General features: G+C 41.7%; 1 protein-coding gene and 1 pseudogene across 1 annotated transcript; both read left to right on the plus strand.

Moving 5' to 3' along the window:
- Positions 1 to 2,274: 2,274 nt before the first annotated feature.
- Positions 2,275 to 6,160, plus strand: LOC116898569 (UDP-glucuronosyltransferase 1-9-like). Its single transcript, XM_032899776.1, has 2 exons — positions 2,275 to 3,129; positions 6,137 to 6,160. The coding sequence occupies exons 1-2, from the start codon at positions 2,275 to 2,277 to the stop codon at positions 6,158 to 6,160; spliced, it is 879 nt and encodes a 292-aa protein (XP_032755667.1).
- Positions 6,161 to 6,881: 721 nt separating this feature from the next.
- LOC116898570 lies at positions 6,882 to 12,296 on the plus strand (annotated as a pseudogene).
- The last annotated feature ends 459 nt before the right edge of the window (positions 12,297 to 12,755 follow it).

The raw sequence follows: 12,755 nt of genomic DNA on the forward strand, positions 1-12,755 counted from the left end.
GGGACACATATATACACTATCATATTATCTGCAATTAAAGGTAATTTGACTTCTTCCTTTTCAGTTTGTATCCCCTGATCTTTGTCAGTTGCCTTATGGCTCTAGGTAAGACTTCAAGTACTATATTGAATGGGTATAGAAAGAGTGGACCAACCCAACATGTCATAAAGATACATAATGTTCTTTTCCATGCATTTTGCTTGCCAAAACATTGGAGATACAAGCCAACACTTAACAGACTTGGCCCTGCCCTTTAGTGATCTCATTACAATTTTTTCACTGAATGACCTTATTTTGTAAGTGATAATTAGTGATATTTACTAGCTTTCTATCTTTTGATTTTGTGAAGAAGATTGTGCTATGTGTTCTTTAATATTTTCTTTACATCGACATGTTTCTGTATTACACTCTGATGTCTCATGAGGCAAGAGGTGGGGTTTCTGAGTAATACATCTGGGCATGTGCCACACACATGTACACCCCACACACTTAGTTACACACACATACACAAACCACCACCATCACCATCACTCTCATGACCACTACAACCATTGGTCTCACATGCTATGCTCAGGCACACACAATCACATATATATGTATATGTGGAGGCACTTGATAAAGAGCTTGTATAGAGCACGGCTATAGATCTAAACAATCAAACAAGCCTGGAAACATGTGTGTGTCTGTTCTAGTATTTCATATGGTAGCCATGTTCCATATATAGTGTTTGTGCTACTGGGGAGCAGAACTTATGGGTGGAGTTATAGCTGGGTGTTGAGAGGAAACTGGGTGACTATATATGTCTAGGCATGTATTTGTGTTCAATGTGCCAGATTCTACAGAGGGGATTTAATGTAACACTGCACCCATGAATCTTTCTGGAGAGTTCTTTATAGAGGTATAATTAAATTTGACAGCAACAGTGACTCCATGGAGTTGCCTTACACACAAGAGCAACACAGAGTTAGTTTGACTCTGTATCAGCCCTTCCCTTCACAATGTGTCCTTTGGTGTGACCTTCTTTCTGAGGACTAAATGTCATGTCTCACCTTCTTCCATTCCTAGCCCCTGTAATGATGTTCAGCCAAGCAAGTACATTATAAATGCAGAGACTCTTAGTGGAGTTCATAGTTTTCCTGAATTCTCAAAATCCAATTACATCATTACATAACGGTCTTTGAAAATTGGCCTTGCCATGGAGGGCATGATCTTTCAAAGACAAAGGTCACAAGCTTTTCTTTTTAGGAAACCATACAAAACATGTAGTCAGCAAAAACAGATCATTAGTTACTCTTCTGGATAAATCTTTGGCAGTGAGTGTAACCACCTATGAAGACGCAAATAAATGTCTTCACTGAGGTAGGTTTGGTGCCTGTATCTTTTCCTGCTACTGTACAAGATATGTAGAGCCTAACTGGCAAGTCCTAGACTCCAGACCCATTTGTTTTTGGAAAAGCAACCTCCTGGCCATTGTGCCTGGGGTAAATCAATCATGGAGTCAACAAGTTTTTAGAGCTCTTCATCTCCTGTCTTCTGTCCAGGTGCCTGTCAAAGAGCCAGGCTTAGAAATAAACATCATCCTGTCTTAGAAATGTTGCTTCAAAGACCAAAAACTTCAGACTGAATATATAACACAGTGAGTGAATGTTTGCTATTTTGACAGGGACAATGGTGGGGTTATTAGCTTACTGGAGTCCTACAGCAGGGCAGAATCCCAAGGCCCAGAGCCTATCAGTCAAGATTCCTAAACTCTGAGACCCATGGACTCACAGCAACATAGAGTTGATTAGAGACCTGGCATGTCTTTTCCTACATATGTATCCTTTAGGGAGAGACCTGATCTGTGTGATTGCTTGCACTCTCTACCTCTTCTTGGTGACTCTCACAGTCTGTCCTCCTTAGCTTCTTTTCTTATGATGTGTAAATGACCATAGGATGGTTGTAGAGGGCCCTTTAAGGCAGCATCATAATTTTACTTAATTGTCAAAATCCAAAGCATCGTTTCACAACTCATTCAAAACTGTTTCTGCAATAGAGGACATGATTTTTCCTGGACACTTCTTTACCTGGAAGGCCAGGACAGCTATTTCAGTGAATGCAGTTAAGTAATTATTGTTCTTTTCAGTAAATCATTACCACTGAATTTAACCTCACTTGCAAACATATAAACACACGTGTCCACTGCAGTAGTTCCTATGCCTCTACTTTTTAACCAGCTCTACCATAAAAGCCTCTGATCACTGTGACTGGATTGGGCTGGGCTGTGATTTTACCATGGCTCCTTCAGGCTATCCATCCTCCCTTCCTCTGTGTGTGTGTCTGTTCCTGGCCTCTGGCTTTGCCCAGGCAGGCAGGCTGCTGGTGGTGCCCATGGATGGGAGCCACTGGTTCACCATGCAGATGACTGTGGAGAAACTCCTCCAGAGAGGGCATGAGGTAGTGGTAGTCATCCCAGAGGAGAGTTGGCAGCTGGGAAAATCGGTGAATTGTACAGTGAAGACATACTCGATTCCTTACACTGTGGAGGATATGGACCGTGAATTCAAGCATTTTTCATACACTCAATGGAAAACTCCAGAACAAAGTATGTATTCTTTAATAACAGGCTCAGTCAAATATTTCTTAGAAATAACATTTTCACACTGTAGGAGTTTGTTTAAGGACAAGAAGTTAGTGGAGTACTTGAAGCAGTCTTCTTTTGATGCTGTGTTTCTGGATCCTTTTCACCTGTGTGGCTTAACTGTTGCCAAATATTTGTCACTGCCATCAGTAATTTTTGCCAAAGACATATTTTGCGACAATCTTGAAGAGGGTACCCAGTGCCCAAGTCTTCCTTCTTATGTTCCTAGACTTTTCTCAAAATCCGCAGACACCATGACTTTCAAGGAGAGAGTGTGGAACCATCTTATCTACTTTGAAGAACGTGCATTTTGCTCCTATTATTTGAAAACTGCTGTAGAAATTGCCTCTGAGGTTCTGCAGACCCCAGTGACTCTGACAGACCTGTACTCCCCAGTGTCCATTTGGTTGTTACGCACTGACTTTGTGTTCAACTTCCCCAGACCTGTGATGCCCAACATGGTCTTTGTTGGTGGCATCAACTGCCTCCAAAGGAAGCCACTGTCCAAGGTATGTTATTTATTCTTTAGCACATGAATAAAGTCGGAGCTTTGGACAATATAAAAAGATATTCTTTCCTGAGCTAAGACTTATGGTTTATATTACTTCATATGGAATGTCTTTTGGACTTGAGAATTGTTTCTTTTTTTCAATATACTAATTATGTAAAAAAATCTACATAGGTGATTTATTGATATAGATGTGTATTACTGTGGCATAATTGTATATTCCAAGGTACAGTCTAAATTTATACCTATACATATGCCATTATATTCGTGTGTGTGTGTGTGTGTGTGTGTGTGTGTGTGTTTATGACAGAGAAGGAGAGAGAGAGAGAGAGATTGTGTGTGTGTGTCTGTTTGTAGGTCCTAAAATTAGATAGGGACAAGGCAAAGAAAACTTTCATGAGCAGGAACAAAGACAGTAATGATAGCCATGTTACATCAAAGCAGAAGGAGGAATACTCAGGGCAGGAAGAGAACACATGGAGGTAAGGTTGAGCAGCAGCAGAGTGGAGTGAACCAGAGAAAAGCATTGCACATGTTATTATTTTTGTAAACATTGAAAAATACAACATACCATGGTGCAGTGCTCGTTATTGGTACATTGTTCTTGAAGGGAGTATGCATGCTGTTTTTCCAGAATTTAAAAGTTATTGACATGATACATAGGATGGAATGTATGTGATTTTCGTGTTTGTAAGGAAACACAATAAGATAAACAGAAACCATCATCTCAAAATTGGACAGGTCAACAGAGAAATAAAAGTGCCCCAAGAGAAGGCAAAGGAATCATACTATAGTCAGACACAGGAATGTGGAAACACCTTGTCAACCCATTCAATAAAATGCTAAACTGAAAACTATAGTTCATCTGCCAAGACCTGCTGCAAACCCTTTTGGCCCTGTGTTTACTGTCTGAATATTTGTCAGTTCATATGCGCTTTGCTGAGCTGTTTTAGAGGGCTTTGTTCTCCTGGTGCCCTCTGTCTCTTCCTTCTCCCCAGTTCTTTTTGCGTCCTCTTTGGAGTTCCCTGAGCTCTGAGGGAAGGGTTTTAATGGAGACATCTCCTTTTCAGCTGTGTATTCCAGTGTCTGGCTCTCTGAAGCGTCTTGCTGTGGGTCTCTGTGTTAGTTCTCATCTCCTGTAAGAGGAAGCAGCTATCATGATGGCTGAATAAGACACCGACTATGAGTACTGAAGGATTCCACTGGGAGTCATTTTATTGTTACCTCATTTTCAAACAGTCCAGAAGCATTGGGTATTGTCTTATCCCTTTCAGCTATGTATACCTAAGCAGCGTCAGGTGTGAGCTCCATCTCAGGGAGCGGGCCTTAATTGAAATCAGATATTGGTTGGTTAATCTCACAAGGTTTATACTTCCATTGCTCTAATATATTTTATACTCAAGACAGATTGCAGGCAAAATATTTGGTGGTTGTTGTGATGTTTACTTTCCCTTTGGTTGCCTGCAGCATACCTTCCCTATCATAGACAATAGAACATAAAGGGAAGGTTCTGTTTAGGCACCAGCTGAACTTCTCCGTGTTCAGTGCTCTGTCTTTGTGTTGTCTTCAACACTGGGACCTTGCTGTCAGTGTGTGGATAGCATACTGTTGTCTTGGCCACAGCCTGGTTTGTTTGTGGATTTCCATGAGATCCTTTGGCTACAAACTGAAGTAGATGGAATCCAGTGCCATCACTGGAACCTTTGTCTAGTGTCAAGATACGGCCCTAGGCTTTTTACCTTCTTTAATATAGGCAAACTTCATTAGGATTGCCTTCCTGTAGAATAGGAAGTTTCAACTGCACTAGGTTTACACACTGCCACTCAATCGCTCTTCAATTCTAGCTGGCCCTTCCAACAATCTCTCTCTCAGTCCCTTCTCCCTTCCCCCTCTCTACCTGGCTCTTCTGTTTTAGTCTCCTCTCTTCACTCCACTCCACTCATAAAATCTATTCTATGTTCCACTCCCCAGGAGATCCATGTGTCCCTCCTAGTCCCTTTCTGTATACCCAGCCTCTCTGGCTCTAAGGATTGTAGCTTAGTTATTCCTTATTTAATGGCTAATATCCAAATGTAAGTGAACACATAAAACATTAATTTTTCTGCGCCTGGCTTATCTTACCAAGGATGATTGTTATATACATTTGCCTCCAAATTTCATGATGTCATTTTTGGGTTTTTTTTGGGGGGGGTGCAGGAAACTTTATTGATGGTATTCAAGAGAGAAGGGGGAGCTCCCTAGGCCCCTTCTGTTATTATGGAGTCTGGGATGGAAATGTGAGGGAGATGCTCAGTGTTGGGGGCTGAGTTGGGATGGGGACTCCTCAGCAACTGAGGGTCTCTCTGTTGCTCTCAGATCCTTGCTGGACTGGGGTGGGTCCAGGGTTTCTCATTCTTTGGAGGTCATGTAGACCGTGAGGTCCACACCCTGTTGCTGTAGCCATATTCATTGTCATACCAGGAAATGAACTTAACAAATTTGTCATTGAGAGCAATGTCAGCCCCAGAATCAAAGGTGGAAGAGTGGGAATTGCTGTTGAAGTCCCAGGAGACAACCTGGTCCTCAGTGTAGCCCAGGATGCACTTGAGTGGGCCCTCGGACGCCTGCTTCACCACCTTCTTGATGTCATAATATCAAGGTTTCTCCAGGCTGCATATCAGATCCACAACGGATACATTGGGGGTAGGAACGCAGAAGGCCATGCCAGTGAGCTTCCCATTCAGCTCCTGATTCCTGGGTGAAACAATAAGTCACTAGAGTCTCCATTAAAAACAGACTGTAACACTGTCATTATGCCCTGACTCACTCTGCACCAGGACCAAGTCGAACAGTATCTCCAGGAACTGTGTTAAGAGATATAAGTCCTAGGCTCCAGAACTAAGTCCTAGATTCCAATTCCTAGAAAAGCAAACTTGTGGACATTGTGCCTGGGATAAATCAATGTGACCCTTATGGAGTCAACAGGTTTTGAGAGCTCCAGTGCCCTTTGTATCCTGTCTTCTGTCCAGGTGCCTGTCAAAGAGCCAGGCTAAGAAATAAACATCATTCTTTCCTAGAAATGTTGCATCAAAGAACAGAAACTTCCGAGTGAATATCTAACACCTTGAGTGAGTGTTTGCTATTTTGACAGGGACAATTGCTAGGTTATTAGCTTATTGGAGTCCTACAGAACAGAACACTCCCAAGGCCCAGAGCCTGTCAGTCAAGACTCCTAAACTCTGAGATGCATGAACTCACAGCAACATAGAGTTGATCTGAGACCTGGCATGTCCTTTCCTACATATGTGACCTTCAGGAGAGCCTGCTTCTGTGTGACTGCTGGCACTCTCTACCTCTTCTTGGTGACTCTCACAGTCTGTCCTCCTTAGCTTCTTTTCTTATGATGCGTAAATGACCATAGGATGGTTGTAGAGGGCCTTTTAAGGCAGCTTCTTAATTTTACTTAATTGTCAAAAAACAAAGCATCGTTTCATAACTCATTCAAAACTGTTTCTGCCATAGAGGACATGATCTTTCCTAAGCACAGATCATCACCCATCTTTATCTGGAAGGCACAGGACACCTATTTCAGCAAAAGCAGTTAAGTAATTATGGCTCTTTTGCATAAATCATTAACACTGAATTTAACCTCACTTGCAAACATACAAACACCCATGTCCACTGCAGTAATTCTTGTGCCTCTACTTTTTAACCAGCTCTACCATAAAAGCCTATGATCTCTGTGTCTTGATTGCTCTGGGCTGTGATTTTACCATGGCTCCTTCAGGCTGTCCATCCTCCCTTCCTCTGTGTGTGTGTCTGTTCCTGGCCTCTGGCTTTGCCCAGGCAGGCAGGCTGCTGGTAGTGCCCGTGGATGGGAGCCACTGGTTCACCATGCAGATGACTGTGGAGAAACTCCTCTAGATAGGGCATGAGGTGATGGTAGTCATGCCAGAGGTGAGTTGGCAGCTGGGAAAATCGGTGAATTGTACAGTGAAGACATACTGGATTCCTTACACTGTGGAGGATATGGACTTGAGTTCAAGCATTTTTCTTAAACTCAATGGAAAACTCCAGAACAATGTATGTATTCTTTAATGACAGGCTCAGCAAAAGAATATTTTGAACTAATATTTTCACACTGTAGGAATTTGTTTAAGGACCTGAGGTTAGGGGGAGTGGGAGGGGTTAGGGGGAAGTTGGCCCAGAAACTGGGAAGGGGAATAACAATCAAAATGTAAATGAGAAATACTCGTTAATAAAGATGGGGAAAAAAAAAAAGGACAAGAAGTTAGTGGAGTACTTGAAGCAGTCTTCTTTTGATGCTGTGTTTCTGGATCCTTTTCATGTGTGTGGCTTAACTGTTGCCAAATACTTGTCGCTGCCATCAGTGATTTTAGCAGGAGGTATACTCTGCAATATTCTTGAAGAGGGTGCCCAGTGCCCAGTCTTCGTTCTTATGTTCCTAGACTTTTCTCAAAATCCACAGACACCATGACTTTCAATGAGCAATTGTTGAACCATCTTATCTACTTCAAAGAACGTGCATCTTGCTCCTGTTATTTCAAAATTAGAAATTGCCTCTGAGGTTCTGCGGATCCTGGTGACTCTGACAGACCTGTACACCCCAGTGTCCATTTGGTTGTTCCACACTGACTTTGTGTTAGAGTTCCCCAGACCTGTGGTGCCCAACATGGTCTTTGTTGGTGGCATCAACTGCCTCCAAGGGAAGCCACTTTCCAAGGTATGTTATTTATTCTTTAGCACATGAATAGAGCCGGAGCTTTGGACAATATAAAAAGATATTCTTTCCTGAGCTGAGATTTATTGTTTATATTACTTTATTTGGGAGTCTTTTGGACTTCAGAATTTTTTTTGTCAATATACTAATTATGGCAAAAATTCTACATAGGTGATTTATTGATATAGATGTATATAACTGTGGCATAATTGTATATTCCAAGGTACAGTCTAAATTTATACCTATACATATGCCATTATATTCATGTGTGTGTATGTGTGTGTGTGTGTGTGTGTGTGTGTGTGTGTGTTTCTGACAGAGAGGGAGAAAGAGTGTGTGTGTGTGTGTGTGTCTGTTTGTAGGTCTTGAAATTATATAGGGACAGTTGAAAGAAACCTTTCATGAGCAGGAACAAAGACAGTAATGGTAGCCAAGTTACATCAAAGCAGAAGGAGGAATACTCAGGGCAGGAAGATAACACATGGAGGTAAGGTTGGGCAGCAGCAGAGTGGAGTGAACCAGAGAAAAGCATTGCACATGTTATTATTTATGTAAACATTGAAAAAATACCACAGTTTTTGGTGAAATGAAATGAGGATTACATTGATTCTGATAATTGCTTCAGGGAGGGGGAACATTTTCAACTGTGGTAATCCTACAGATCCATGACCAGGGGAGATCTGCCCATCTTCTGATATCTTCTCCCCTTTCTTTCTTCAGAGACTTGGCTAGAATTACCAAGAGACTTTATATTGTTTGAGGCTATCGTGATAGGTGTTGTTTTTCTGATTTCTTTCTCAGTCTGTCATATATAAATAGAAGGGCTGCTGCTTATCTGAGTTAATTTTTCTGAGAGTGTTTATCAGCTCTGGTGAAACGTTTAGGGTCACTTATCTACAATATCATATTATCTATCTGCAAGGAAAGGTGATTTGACCTCTTCCTTTTCAATTTCTATCCCTTGATCTCTATTAGTTGCCTTACTGCTCTAGCTAAGACTTCAAGTACTGTATTTAACAGGAGTTGAGTGGACGACCTTTTTGAATTCATATATTTATATATGTTTCTGCCTTATATCCCGATATCTCATGAGGCCAGAGATAGGGTTGCTGGGTAATATGTCAGGGCATGTGCCACACTCATGCACACCCCACACCCTTATTTACACACATATACACAGACCACCATCACTTCCACTAGCACACGACCCTCAGTCTCACACAGTAATTCTCACACACTATGCACAGCCACACAATCACATGTCTGTGAATATGTGGAAGTTGTGGATAAAGAGCTTGTATATAATACAACCACACATCTAAACAAAGGAACAACCAAAACAACCCTGGGAACGTGTGTGCATCTTATTATTTCATATAGCAGCTATCTTTCACATATAGCCTTTGTGTTGTTGGGGAACAGAAGTTGTTATGGTAATTATTAAATAAAAAGTTTCTTTATCCCGCACTAGTACACGCACTGTAGGGCCACACAGCATGTGTGTGGTGTTCTCATCTCAGAGGTAGCTGATTCTAGTGTGGCACCATGTCACTTTACCTCATCTATCCTCAAGACCCAGCATTGTCTCTGCCCCCATTTATAGACACCCTATCCTGGCTGTCTCTCTGCAGGCCAGAACCTCCCTGGTCCCATCATCCAGGTAAATTCAAGACTGTAATTTAGCAATCAGATTTACATGTTAAATTCTCAATCCACAAATCATCCAAACAATAAACTCCCAACCAATCTATGAAGATATAAACCGCCCATCTAGATAAGATAAAATGACCTATAGAAATCCATCCCTTAAGAAATATTCACAAAAAACTATGACCATTTAAGGCCACGATCCCGGTAGTCCTTTTCTGCCTCTCTCTTGGTTCTTCTTCTCTTTTTCCTCTTTTCTCCCACCTTATAAGAATTTTGTCCCTTCCTTCGTTTTAACTGTCCAAACATGGGCCGTGGCCTAACTTGTCCCAGCCCTCACCTGCATATAGTCCTCAACCCACAAGTAGTTATGGATTTATATCTCTGTTTTGAGAAGGAATGTGTGTGACTGTATATGTCTAGGCATGTATTCATGTTTGGTGTCCTAGGTCCTACCTACGGGATTTGATAATTGTCTTAGAACACAACACCCATGAATCTCTCTGAGGAGTTTGTTAAGGAGGTGTAATCACACAGCAATGCTGAGTCCATGGAGTTGCTGTACACACAAGAGCAACAGAGTTTGATTGGCTCTGCACGAGCTCTTCCCTACACAACCTCTCCTTTGGTGTGGGACTTGCCACCAAAGTTTTTCTGCATACCTCTCAGCGTTCTTTCCTCCTTCCTGCCAAGTAACTATCAATTCTATTTTTCTTACCGCTCTTCTCATGTTTAACCTTGCAAGTACATTTATATGTAGAGACTTAGTGGACAGTTCTTAGTTTTTCTGAATTTTCAAAAGCCAAGTACATTATGTTGTAACTATCTTTGAAATCTGGTCTTGACATGGAGGGCATGACCTCCCAAAGGCAAAGGTCACAAGCTCTTCTTTTCAGGAAAGCACAAACATGTAGTCTGCCAAACTAGCTCATTAGTTATTCTTCTGGATAAATCATTGGCAGTGGGTGTAACCTCTCCACTCTGAGGTAGTTTTGGTATCTCTATCATTTCCTGCTAATGTTCGCAAGATGTAGACTCTGAAAACAATTGGAAAGCGGGGTGGTTTGATTAAGTTTGGCTCTCTTGGTCTATGTGTTTGCATGCTTTGCCCATCAGCAGTGGCAATATTAGGAGATGCAGTCTCTTTGGAGTAGGTGTGGCCTGCTGAGGTAGTGTGTCATCCTGGAGGTGGGCTTTGAGTTGAGCACAATCTCTGCCCAGTGTGGAAAGAGAGCCTCCTCTTGGCTGCCTGTGGAATCCAGTCCCCTTCTGCTGTCTGTCTTTGTATCAAGATGTAGAGCTCTTGAGTCTTCCCATACCGTGTCTGTCTTGAGACTGCCATGCCTCCCATTATGATGGCAGTGGACTGAATCTCTGAAAGTGTAAGCCAGCCCCAATTCAATGTTTTCTTTTGTAAGAGTTGCCTTGGTCACGGTGTCTCTTCACAGCAATGAAACCCTAACCGAGACAGTAAGATACCTGCAGGCAAGGTTTTCTGATGCATTCCTGGATACTTTTGATGTTTACACCGTGATTGCCAAATATGTTTCCCTTCTACCAGTGATGGTCAGCAGTGTACCATTTGCTGTGTGGAAGCTTTTCTTTCTCTCCTCCCTCTCAGATACTATGGCTTTCTCTCTTCCAAGAGAGATTGTAGAATTATTTTTACTTTTTGCTTGAACGATTATTATCACAGAAATTATGTCTGACCTATTGCAAGTCCCTGAGACAAGGATCTCTACAAATGGACATTTTGTTGTTTTGTATAGACTGTGCTTTTCAGTGTTGCAGGGTCATGATGCTCAGCATGGTCTTCACGGTGGGATCAGCTGCTAGCAGAGAAAGTCACTGTATCAAGTGTGTTTCTGTCCCATAGACTAGTACAGGTGGCCTGGTTTTGAGCACTAGGAGGGGACTTTCCCATTAAACCATGGGTCGTCAAGCACGGTTGCCACATAGACCGTTTGTGGCTCAATGAGTTATTTTTTGCCAAGTTTTGTAATTTGATTTACCAAATCTTATAAATTCGCCTTCCCTGATGTATGTGTATGTACAGCTGTATTCATTATTTCTAATTTTCATGTTGTTTAAAAATATACTGGTTTCAGTTGAATTGTATCCTAGGATTTCTTGGGAAGAGGCACCACGATTAAGGCACCTATTATAATTTTTCTCTCATTTGTAGTTTTGTATAATTTAACTGGGGCTGGCTTACAGTTTCAGAATTTCAGTCCAGTATCACCATGGCGAGAAAGATGGCAGCAGGTAAGAAGACATGGCGCCGAGAGACAGGAGCTGAGCGTTGTACATCTTGAATGAGAGAGAGACAGGAAACAGCTGTGTTTTCCTCATGCATCCATGAGGAGGGTGTCTTCCACACTGGGTGCAGTCCTGAGCATAGGGACCTCAATGCTTGCCTCTGACAGTGACTCACTTCCTTTAACAAGGGCACATGTCTTAATAGTGCCACATCCCATGTACCAAGCATATCCAAGGCCCCACAGTTCTCTTCATATAACTCTTTTAACCCATCTCTCAGTTCCTCACTTACAAGAGTGGTTGAATGATAAGTGTGCTGCTTTAAAAAATCCTCTGTAATTATTTTGCAATGTGTTCACATGGGATGCATCAGCTCATATTCATTTCATTAATAATGTATAGTAATTGGTGGGGAATATTGCTCCTTACTTTGTCCTTTTTTAGGTAACAGATCACTGATATCTTCTTCACAGGCAGAGCCTACAGATTTGTCTTACAGATTTAAGTACCTTAAAATCTTCATGTTTATCATCAGTCAGTAGCAATAGACATTTAAACTTTTTTTTTTTATTTTTTTTTTGCTTTTTATTTAGGACAGAAATGTGCCAGGCATCCTGAAATCCTGTTTTCTGTTCACTTCTTTACCTTTTTTGTCCTAAGTTCAGCCTGGTGTCCTAGGTAAGAGTGGCCATGTCTAATTATCAGCGTGTCATTGTATGTGTGTCTTAAAGCACTCCACCAGTTTGAGAGATAGATTGTAATCTACAAATAATGTGACAGTAAGGTCAATGCTGGATGACGGTAGTAACTTTCCCACTGCCTGCCTCCCTCCAGATGATGTCTAATTAATAAAATTATACATTAACGTTTCTGAGCAATGATATTATATGCAGCAACATTTCCCCGTTGATAGTACTGGAGATGGAACCCAGGTTCCTATACATGCTAGGCAAGGAAGCTAGCTACTACTGAGCTATATCCTTGGCCCTCCTTTTGTTTTT

Source organism: Rattus rattus, chromosome 4 (genome assembly GCF_011064425.1).
Source record: "Rattus rattus isolate New Zealand chromosome 4, Rrattus_CSIRO_v1, whole genome shotgun sequence".
NCBI classification, from domain to species: Eukaryota; Metazoa; Chordata; class Mammalia; order Rodentia; family Muridae; genus Rattus; species Rattus rattus.

Excerpts from the sequence above, each read along its gene's own strand:
- LOC116898569 (XM_032899776.1), top strand. The coding sequence starts at position 2,275 with ATGGCTCCTTCAGGCTATCCATCCTCCCTTCCTCTGTGTGTGTGTCTG. Across the intron at positions 3,130-6,136 it reads AAAGGAAGCCACTGTCCAAG|GTGCCTGTCAAAGAGCCAGG; the intron begins GTATGTTATTTA and ends TCTTCTGTCCAG.